Source organism: Anolis carolinensis, chromosome 5, assembly GCF_035594765.1.
Source record: "Anolis carolinensis isolate JA03-04 chromosome 5, rAnoCar3.1.pri, whole genome shotgun sequence".
Taxonomy (NCBI): Eukaryota; Metazoa; Chordata; class Lepidosauria; order Squamata; family Dactyloidae; genus Anolis; species Anolis carolinensis.
In genome coordinates this window covers 131,997,239-132,008,471 of record NC_085845.1, presented here as the reverse complement: position 1 = coordinate 132,008,471, position 11,233 = coordinate 131,997,239, and the positions used below count along the sequence as shown (strand labels likewise).

Here is an 11,233-nt window from a genome sequence, read left to right as displayed (position 1 = left end):
GGATTTCTGTATGAGTTTTTATTGTGTATTCATAATTATTCTTTTTTAATATTTGTTGGTATGTTAACCAGTATTCTTTACTGAATTCTCTAGTGTGCTTGGCTTCAATAAGTGATATCCAAAGGAGTTTTTTTGTTATATCCTTATATTTTTCCCAGACTTTAATAAGGGAGGCTCTGCAGCATGTTCTTAAGTCACTTCTGACATGATGAAAAAAATAGCACACTTGATGCAAAAATAATTAGCACTCTAAAACGGGTGGCTATGGTTGTTGTAGCATTAGAAACAACCTTGCACAATCACATTTTTGCCACTCATATTGATCAATCTGTGGCATTAATTTGGGGCTAATCAGAGAGAAAATATTTACATAGTGAATAACTAGGATGACTAACCTGGTTCTATAGCAAAGCCAGAAGAAAGTGGCTTGTATAGCTTCCAGTAATGAACTTTCCTAATTCTGAGTCATTGAGAAAAGCAAAAGGCTTTTTTTTTTTTTTTTAAAGAAGAGGAGGAGTTGATTTCTGAGGTACTGGGGTGGGACTTATTACTGTATTTAAAAGTTTTGGTGCAAAAGAGTGAGTTGGCAGATGGGAACAACTGTTACTACAGGAAAAGTCTCAGACTCCTTTATTTTAAAATATTATTATTAATAATAAACCAGTAAAGGAAACAATTCTTTTCTGTAAAAGACATTTATATATATATTTTAAAAAATCAAGATGTTATTTAAGATACAACTTTTTGCAGTGTTTTGGGGAACATATGGTCACCAGCTCCTTCCTAGGATTGAAGAATGTGGAGTCACATGTTCACAGGTATGTTATAATTTAATCTGTATCTGTTGTATGTAATAATAATTGCCTACACATAAATAGATTTTGACAAGTGTATTTTATTCCTGAGTTGCATTTTGCATGCAAAATGAATGAATTAATAAATAAAAATAACTAGATCTTTCTTGGCAGATTTGTTTCCCCTTTAAATGAAAAAGAAAAATACATAGAATGCCAAATATTTGCAAGGCATGCTTTTATGACTGCCCACAATTTGTTTTCCAATCTAAATAAACTTGTATTATGTTTAAAGCTGTTAAATTGGTATTGAATACAGTATATTCAGCAGGAAGATCCGAACATAGTTTTCAGGCTTATTTCCAGATATGTAAAGAGAACGAGATCAGAAATAGGTATAATTAAGACTGTATTAAAGTGTTTGTTGATGTTTGAAAAAAATTAAACTAATTTAAAATAATAAAACATTAAAATGATTTAATAGGATTATGAGAGATTATTTGTATTCTAAGATCACTCTAGGAATTTTCATCACATCCTCTATTAACTGGATTAAAACCAAATGTTTTTGAATGTATTTGATCATCAAAGTTTATCAGCAGAATGAAGATAACTTAATAATTGTTTCAGATGCTTGTATAGTAAACAATTAGGTATCTTCTATTTCAGTAGGCTTATGCATCCATCACTTTTGGCCTGTGGTCTTTCTGTGCAATGAGGAAAGATTAAAACACAATCCAAAAAGACAATTATTATATTGCCATTTGCAGCAAGTAATGAGAATGTTGGTTCTTAAACTAACTCCACTTGAGGGCAGTCTTGCTGATCTTCCGAATTAAAAGAACATCATGCTAGTGAAGCAAAGCTGAAGGCTTTGTAAAAATATTTTTTTCCAGTTAGGAATCACAGGGTTATATGTTACATGATTACAACAGAAGGTGATATAATTCACATACTATTCTTAAATTCTTCACTCATCATCACCTGATGGGTCTGTCCACCAAATGTGTGAAGCACCAGGGCTGATATTCATTGTCTTGGGATGACTTTGAGCAATATTTTGAAATCTCTGGGGTGATTCACATCCACCATGTAGCAATGTTGAAAGGATTTCTTATAAGACAATTGTAATGAAATGTTTCGTTTTGGAGAATGGTCAGCTAGAACACACTACAAGTGCAGGATTATGATCCGTATGCATATTTTTGTCATTGGAATTAATAGAATACCATGACTCATTTTCAAAACTTTCCAAATAGAGTGCCCCTGAACATGTGGAAAATATTTTTCCCTCTTGAAAATTGTTTTCCCTCTTTGGCAGAGAAGACAAAATATCTTGCAAATTCCATAGCATTGAGCCATAGCAGTTAAAGTGTTGTCAAACTGCATTCATTCTACAGTGTAGATGTATCCTAGATCTGCATGTTATACCCACAAGACCTTTTTATGGTTATTGGCTCCTAAAGGCTCCTTGAACTATTCTTTTTCTGTGTCCTCTCCAAACCAGAGTGACTTTTGTGTCTCCTGTAAACTGTCGAAGCTTTTTCACACTACATATTCATAGCACTGTGATTCCAGTTTAGCTGCCATGGTTCCATCCTATGGAATTCTGGAATTTCCAATTTGGGGCAAAATGCCTTACCAGAGTGCTCTACTGCTCCACTAAACTGCAAATTCCAGGCTCCATGGCAGAAAAAGTAGAATTATGACTTTATAATTATACCTTGGGCCCATAGTTTTTGGTCGCCTTTGGCTCCACAACTTGTTGTGAATACCAAAATCTGTAGATCAGTGATTCCCAACCTGTGGTCCATGGACCACCAGTTGTCCCAAAAAACTAAAATATGGTCTGCGGTCTCACAGTTACTGCACCATTGTAACGGGAGTGACTGGTCTCGCGAAATCCTCTTATGGTGCCAAGGCAACTGGGATGTCTTGAGGGGAGAGGCTGACTACCCATGAAAGACGTGACAACAAGCCTCCTGACTGCTGCTTCTCCTCCTCTTTCCTCCCTCGAGCAGAGCTGTTTCATGTGGCACCTGGAAACAGGGACACCCTGATGTCTTCATTTTTAGGGCTGTGCCTGGGATTATTTGGGGTGTTGATTCAGAAAATTGCATTGGATAGACCACATCAGCTCTAGATTATTAAATATGGTTTTCTGTGGGCGAGCAGATGGTGACTACTAGATGTCATATGTTCTGTATCAGAAACTAGAGCTGATGTGGTCTATCTAATGCAATTTTCTGAATCAGCACCCCAAATAACCAAACAAGATCTAAAGTTGACCAAAAACTGATTTGTAACCCTTTTGGTACTAATGTTGGAGAGTGATGCCTGGTCAAGTTGGGAAACACTGCTGTAGATGCTCAAGTGCCACTATATAAAATGGCATAGTAAAATGATACCCCTTATATACAAAGGCAAAATCAAGATTTGCTTTTGGGGATTTTTTTTAAGGGGAGGGGAATATTTTCAAGCTGTGGATAGTTGAATCAATGGATGAAGAACCTGTAGATACAGAGCTCTGACTGTATAGTATGAGCTGCAATTTAGTGTAGTGCCCTTCCAGAAATGTTTAACATCAAAACATACCTGCTTTTCAAAACCAGAAGGAGACTGGAGGAGTGGAGTTGGGCAATGCTGCCTTTGGAAGGTCCTTAGGTAAAGGTAAAGGTTTCCCCTGACGTTAAGTCCAGTTGTGTCCGACTCTGGGGGTTGGTGCTCATCTGCATTTCTACGCCGAAGAGCCAGCGTTGTCTGTAGACACCTCCAAGGTCATGTGGCCGGCATGACTGCATGGAGCGCTGTTACCTTCTTGCTGGAGCGGAACCTATTGATCTACTCACATTTGCATATTTTTGAACTGCTGGGTTGGCAGAAGCTGGGGCTAACAGTGGGCGCTCATTCTGCTCCCTGGATTTGAACCTGGCACCTTTTGGTCCGCAAGTTCAGCAGCTCAGCGCTGTGCCACCAGGAACCTCTGGAAGGTCCTTGGGATAAGGCATTGTTCCTGGTATATAAAAAAGCTCATGACAAAATGAATGTTCAATTTTTAAAATGCCAAGGATTTGATCTGAGTGTGCAAGCAGATATCCACCATCAAATTCAATGTCTATGCCACCGTATGAATGCCTAGGGGTATGGTTAGTGGGGATACTAGGGATAGGCCCAACATGGTGAACATGACATGGTCTTTTATGCCGTAGTATGTTAAGGGAGCTATCTTAAGGGCACATTCATACTGACCACTTAGTGTGAAGGAGCTGGCAAACCAGCTCTGTGGTGTCTAAACAATGCAACTGGGTTAACTTGGGCCAAAGTTGCTTAACATGGTCTTGAACTACTTTAACCAAAGTTGTGGTCGGCTCTGAATTCTCCTACAGAAACCAAAGCAAACAGCAACTTTGAGCTCATGTATTATTATTATTATTATTATTATTATTATTATTATTATTATTATTATTACAGTATTTATATTCTGCCCTTCTCACCCCGAAGGGGACTCAGGGCGGATCACATTATACACACATAGGGCAGACATTCAATGCCCATAAACACATCAAACAGAGACCGAGACAGACAGACGCAGAGGCAATTTAACCTTCTTCTGAGGGGATGTTCGATTCTGGCCACAGGGGGGAGCAGCTGCTTCATCACCCACTCTGATGGCACTTCCTCATTCCAGGTCGTAAATTAGTTAAACTTGCCTCCCCACTTTTTTTTATAAGTGGTACCTTATTTCCTACTTGATAGATGTAGACAGTTATGCTAATTCCGAGACAGAAGCATTCGTACCTGTTTAGTCAGCTATCCCTTTTTTCCCTGAGCTCAGGTGGCCTAGAGATATTGAATGGCACCCACTCTGCTCTTCTTGTTGTGGTGACCAGTGGGCACTACATGGGTCATGTTGGCTATTCATTGCCTGGAGTCTCAGTTTGCCAGAATGACAAGGTGACCAAAGAAAGGGAGGGAGAAAGGGGTGATTCATCTCCTCTCCTCACTCCTGTATCTCTTTGTCACCCCAGCTGACATCACTCCAGGTGAAAAGTGACTGGCATGAACCATGTTGCACTCACTGGCTGCTGTGATAAAGACAGTGAGAATGAAAAGTAAGGGTGACAGTCTGGCAGCATTGAACTGGGTTTGGTGCTTCTGGGAAGTCAGGAGCCTTCACCTCTGCACTGGCAGCAGCAGTTGAACCATACTGGGGGTGAATTGGCTCTGGGATAAGTGATCAGTCTAAATCAGTGATGCTCAAACTGTGTTTTGGACTACAACTCCCAGAAATCCCAGCCAGTATACCACCTGTTCGGATTTCTGGGAGTTGAAGGCCAAAACATCTGGGGATGCACCTCAAGAGTACATATCTGGATATAGAGCTAGACTGTGACTTTTCAGATATTGCTGGATGGCAACTCCCGACAGAGTATATTAATGGGAAATGATTCAGACTTCAATTCAGTGTCTTCAGTTTCTCTACAAGACCTTTATTAATTCAAAATGAGCTAGGATGAGATAATTGTTTTGGTTTTTCCAACACCAGTGTCTTCAGTTTCTTTAGAGGACCTTTCTTGACTCAAAGTGAGCTAGGATGAGACAATTCATCAGACTGAATTTATTCAGTCCTAAATTTATCTATTAATGTCATTTCTTTCTATATATTTAATTACATTAATTTCAACATTTTTTCCAGCAAGCTCCAGGAAACACATGTACAGTAGAGTCTCACTTATCCAACACTCACTTATCCAACGTTCTGGATTATCCAACGCATTTTTGTAGTCAATGTTTTCAATGCATTGTGATATTTTGATGCTAAATTCGTAAATACAGTAATTACTACATAACATTAATATGTAATGAACTGCTTTTTCTGTCAAATTTGTTGTATAACATGATGTTTTGGTGCTTAATTTGTAAAATCATAACTTAATTTGGTGTTTAATAGGCTTCTCCTTAATCTCTCCTTGTTATCCAACATATTCGCTTATCCAACGTTCTGCCGGCCTGTTTATGTTGGATAAGTGAAACTCTACTGTAATTCTTTCTCCCCACTTGATCTTCACAACAACCTTTGGTATAGGTTAGGCTGAGGGACAATGCAAACTCCCTTTTAAGTTATTCATTTCCTCCTTTTGCTTGTGTAGATTCTTTGTTTCTGGAAGTCATTCACGTGACAGAATAAAATAAATCCAAAAACTAACAACTATTTTCTTTTGAAGACCTTGGTGACCTGAGCCACATTTGGCTGCCTTATGAATTTCAGCATGCATCACAGCTCTGTTTACTTACTTGTTAATAAGCTATGTTACTTAAAGCTTTTCATAAGGACAGCTCATGGGGAATTCCCTTGTTCTTACTTATATCCTCCTTTTGCTAAACATTTTGCAACTCCTAATTTACATCAAACCTATGGACAATGAAAAGTTTCAGCCAAATTGTAATCCATGGTAGTACCATTTCTGCTTCATTACTAGCGATATATGTTTAGAAATGTGGATTCTGACTTTTTCTTTTCCCTTTCAGTGAAATGGTGAAGCCAGTAAATAGAGGAGGAAACAGTAGTCATGTCTTAATCTGGGATTTCCCTACCAAAGAAAATAAATTAAAAAGCAGGCAATGACTCAGGAGGGAGTTCTCTCCTTATCTGACTCTACTTCAACACTATAACCTTTGATATTGTTCACCTTAGTAACCTCTCTATGTGCTAACCTGTGCTATAAACACCCAAGCAAAGCTGTAATAACACACAGCAGTTCAAGACCCTGGCTTGAAGGCTTGTAATTATGTAGAGTGTCCTAATATTGACTCAAAGAGTTTAGCTGGCTCATTTTGAAAGATCTCCATACATTAGCCTTGAGGCACATCATATCAGAGGAAAGTTAGCTGATGATTGTATCCTGGGATAGGAAGAAATTGTGATACTATGACATAAGTTATAATATTGTCTCCAAATCAGGGTTTGCACAAGTGCCTCTTTGTATCTGTGTGCAAAATTCATACATCTTCAAGGGATTTTGAGGGGACAAGAAGGAAAGCTTTGTAAAGAGACATTTTTGTTTACTGCACACAGGCACAAAGAGATACTAATGGTTATTTATTTATTTACAGTATTTATCTTCTGCCCTTCTCACCCCGAGGGGACTCAGGGCAGATCACAATGTACATATATATGGCAAACATTCAATGCCATTAGACAAACAATACACAGACAGACAGACACAGAGGCTATTTAACTTCCCAGCTTCTAGCTTTGTGAGGGTATGCTCGATTCCAGCCACAGGAGAAGCTGCTGCTTCATCATCCACTGTGACAACAAGTCCTTTTTGATGGAGTACTTCCTCATCTGGTGTTGTAAATCAGTTAAATTAGCCTCCCCACATAAGCGGTCCCTAAATTTTCCTACTTGACAGATGCAACTGACTTTTGGGTTGCTTAGGTCAACAATGAGCAGGGCTATTTTTTATTTTAATTGTCGGGTGCTCACTCCAACACAGGCTGGCCTCGAACTCATGAACTCTTGGTCATAGTGATTTATTGCAGCTGGCTACTAACCAGCCTGCGCCAAAGCCCGGTTACAGTCTCCTTTCAGTTCTTTCCCTCTCGCTTGCCCTCTGATGTTCTTCAGTTGCAACTCGTGGCTTTTATGTTAGTCGACAGTGAATCTGTTCTGAGTTTCTGTCTGAACTTGGAGCTGGTGCTGAACACTGTCCCCAAAACAAGTGTTGTACAGTATTGTTCCTTTAACCATGGGGGATACGTTATTGAACTTAGTGTCAAATCAGAAAACCACTGAGATTATTTTCATGTCAGGAGCGACTTTGAGAAACTGTAAGTCGCTTCTGGTGTGAGAGAATTGGCTGTCTGCAAGGATGTTGCCCAGGAGATGCCAAGATGTTTTGATGTTTTTACCATCTTTGTGGGAGGCTTCTCTCATGTCCCTGCATGGGGAGCTGGAGCTGATAGAGGGAGCTCATCCACGCTCTCCCCGGGTTGGATTCGAACCTGGCAACCTTCAGGTCAGGAACCCAACCTTCAAGTCATTAGTCCTGCCAGCACAAGGGTTTAATCCACTGCGCCACTGGGGGCTCCACCACTGATAATGGTGACCCCTATTGAAATGAATGCCTTTTGCTGGAAGTTATGATACAATTGTCTTGGAGAACCTGGAGATTTCCTAAAGAGGTATCTTCTCTAAGATTTTTTCAGTCAATTCAGGGTGACTGGTAACTTTCATTAAGTTGCTTCACTAGAATTGACTTGCAGTTTCTCAAGTTGCTCCTGATACACGCATACACACACACGCACAAAACTTCAATTAAAAGCATACCATAGAATTGCCTGTAGGATCTAAAAAAAATCCTAAAGAGAATGGGTAGGTCAGATATGGGTAGGTCAGGGGTGTCCAAACGTTTAAAGCCAAAGGCCAATTCACGGTCCCTCAGTCTGTTGGTGGGGAGGGGGGAGACTATTGTTTGTAGAAACCATGAACACATTCCTGTGCACACTGGGTATGTATTATTTGTAATGATAAAAAAAATGAAACAATAATACAATAGATAAAACGAAGAAGAATTTTAACCAATGTGAATGTACCAATCATTCAATGGGAAGTGCAAGGAGCCTCTGGTGGCCTAGGGGATAAAAGCCTCGTGACTTGAAGGTTGGGTTGCTGACCTGAAAGCTGCCAGGTTTGAATCCCACCCAGGGAGAGTGCGGATGAGCTCCCTCTTTCAGCTCCAGCTCCATGCGGGGACATGAGAGAAGCCTCCCACAAGGATGGTAAAACATCAGAACATCCGGGCGTCCCCTGGGCAACGTCCTTGCAGATGGCCAATTCTCACACTCCAGAAGCAACTCCGGTTGCTCCTGACACGAAAAAAAAAAAGGGAAGTGTGGTCCTGCTTTTGGATGATGAAAGAGTCAAATTAATTAGGATTGTTGTTGTTGTATGCCTTCAAGTCATTTCAGACAGTGACATATGTTGTCTCAGAGTCGGTAGATTCTCTGGAAGTTTTTTGGTAGAGGCAACATGGCTATCTGTTGGGAAGGCTTTGAATGTGGTAAGGGGTCTTATAGTTGCCGGCTGGCTCTCCCTTTCTTCCCAAGGGAGGAGACACAGTGAAGGGCAGCTTTTTTTTGAAAATGTGGGGTGGTGATATGGGACCAAGGTGGGTCAGAGAAGTAAGGGAGGAAGGGAAACCAGGCAGGATCTTGGCCTCCAGGACCCACCCTTCCCATCCATGCAGCAGCAGTGAGTGCCTGGGAAAAGCAGGGCAACTGGGGAGCCTTCCTTTCCAAATAAATAAAGAAAAAGTTGCTGGATAAGAGAGAGACAAAGGTCCTCTGGGACGGGATAACCAAGTCTGGAACCAACCAAGGAGAAGGCAACACTTACCCAGGGTGAAAGGATGCAAAAAGCTGCCATCTCTCTCTCTCTCCTCCTGAGGAGCCTGCCTTTTCTGGGGTATGGATCCCCAAGAAGGAAGGAAGAAATCAAGGGAGGGAGGGAGAAAGAAGTGAGGGATGAAGGGCGGGCCGGTGGAAATTTAACCGGGGCCGCAATTGACTCCTGGACTGGACTTTGGGCATGCCTGGGGGAAGTGAAACCATGGACATTGATTCCACAAGTATTGTGTGTGGGGTCATTCTGAATTTCACTGAGTGAGAAGTTACACAGGTAGCAGGCCAGAGGTTAAAAGATCAAAGAATCAGTCAAGATAGAGGGTGGAGCAAAACAATAGTAAAGATCTAGTTCCAGGGATCCGGAAAGCATAACAAAGTTTCCAAACTGCATTAGATATCTTTTCCACAGAGTGGGTGATAGGCATTACTTCCAGCAGCTGTTAAATATTTGTTGCAGGCTTTATCTAGGAAGGCTGATTATTCAGTGAGAACAGTGAGGCAGTGTCAGCTGAGCTGCAGATATGCTAAGCTCTTTCTGGAATACTCTTGTTTTCTGGGTATCTGAGACCCCTTCCACACCGCTAAATAAAATCCCACATTACCTGCTTTGAACTGGAATATATGGCAGTATGGACTCAGATAACCTCTTACTTCTCAGATACCTGTTTTTTGGACCTGCTTGCAAACAAGATTTCACAAGGTCTCAATTGTTTACAGTCTCAATGATTTCCAAAAACATTTCAAATTCAATCTACATTTTTGCAGCTCTGAGCTATTCAACAACTAGATTTTTCTTTCAAGTGTGAATCTAATATCTTCGTGATCGCGTCTTCCCCTATGAATCTGCTCGATACCTAAGATCTTCTGGGTAGGCCCACCTCTCGCTTCCACCTTCATCTCAAGTACGACTGGTGGGGATGAGAGAGTGGGCCTTTTTAGCTGTGGCCCTCCGACTCTGGAACTCACTCCCCAGGGAAATTAGACTAGCACCCTCCCTGTCCACCTTCTGAAAAGAACTGAAGACCTGGGTGTTTTGTTGTGTTTTTGAATAGACAGTCCTGATAGCCAGTCCTGAATGGGACCAATAATCCTTCCTTGCACTTTTTACCACTCTTATCTGCTGCCATAGGTTCATGCACTTTATTCATCAACCTATCCTTATTGCTGTAACCAATCCACCACCCCTGAAGACAACATGACTTGCGTTTAGTTGCTGGTTGGAACTACTATTTATTGTTCTAATATTCTTGTCTTGTTTTATTTTGCCTGTTTTGTGAATTGCATTTTATGTAATTCTCTTTTTAATTGTACTGTCAGGCTTTGCCCCATGTGAGTCACCCTGAGTCCCCTTGGGGAGATGGTGGCAGTATACAAAACTAAAATAATAATAATAATAACAACAATAATAATTGACACAACGACATAGTCTGACACAGCAAACAAGATAGATATCCTGGATTTTGTATCACAAAATCACAAGTCGAACACTTCCCAAGCATTTAGGACTGTGTGATGTATTTTGGGATGATGCGCGCAGATCCCAGTAGGGTGGCCTTTTGCAATTGGCAGATTGTAATTTTGTCAATGTCTATTGTTTCCAAATGCTAGCTGAGATCTTTTGGCAAGGCACCCAGTGTGCCGATCACCACCGGGATCACCTGTACTGGTTTTTGCCAGAGTCTTTGAAGTTCAACCTTGAGGTCCTGATAGCAGCTGAGTTTTTCCTGTTGTTTTTCATCAATTCGACTGTCACCTGGTATGGTGACATCAATGATCCAACCCTTTTTCTTTTCCACAACTGTGAGGTCTGGTGTGTTGTGTTCCAGAACTTTGTCAGTCTGGATTCAGAAGTCCCACAGTATCTTTGCGTGTTCATTTTCCACTACCTTTGCAGGTTTGTAATCCCACCAGTTCTTTACTGCTGGGAGATGGTATTTGTGGCATAAGTTCCAATGAATCATTTGGGCCACATAGTTATGTCTCTGTTTGTAGTCTGTCTGTGCAATTTTCTTAAAGCAGTTGAGGATAGG

The 11,233-nt window shown here is 40.8% G+C and overlaps 1 protein-coding gene and 1 long non-coding RNA gene across 5 annotated transcripts in view; one reads left to right on the top strand and one right to left on the bottom strand.

Moving 5' to 3' along the window:
- The first annotated feature begins 584 nt into the window (after positions 1 to 584).
- Positions 585 to 11,233, top strand: part of il17rel (interleukin 17 receptor E like) — a 68,679-nt gene continuing 58,030 nt past the window's right edge. For all 4 annotated transcript variants that reach the window (XM_062982274.1, XM_062982273.1, XM_062982272.1 and 1 more), the window contains exon 1: positions 585 to 818. In XM_062982274.1, coding sequence (XP_062838344.1) covers positions 723 to 818 — 96 coding nt within the window. In that variant the 5' untranslated portion in view covers positions 585 to 722. The remainder of the gene's footprint in view (positions 819 to 11,233) is intronic.
- Positions 5,264 to 9,579, bottom strand: LOC103279903 (uncharacterized). The gene is made up of 3 exons (XR_507053.3): positions 9,196 to 9,579; positions 6,305 to 6,385; positions 5,264 to 5,383 (listed from the first exon to the last, which is right to left on the bottom strand). It is a non-coding gene; the product is annotated as an uncharacterized LOC103279903 (long non-coding RNA).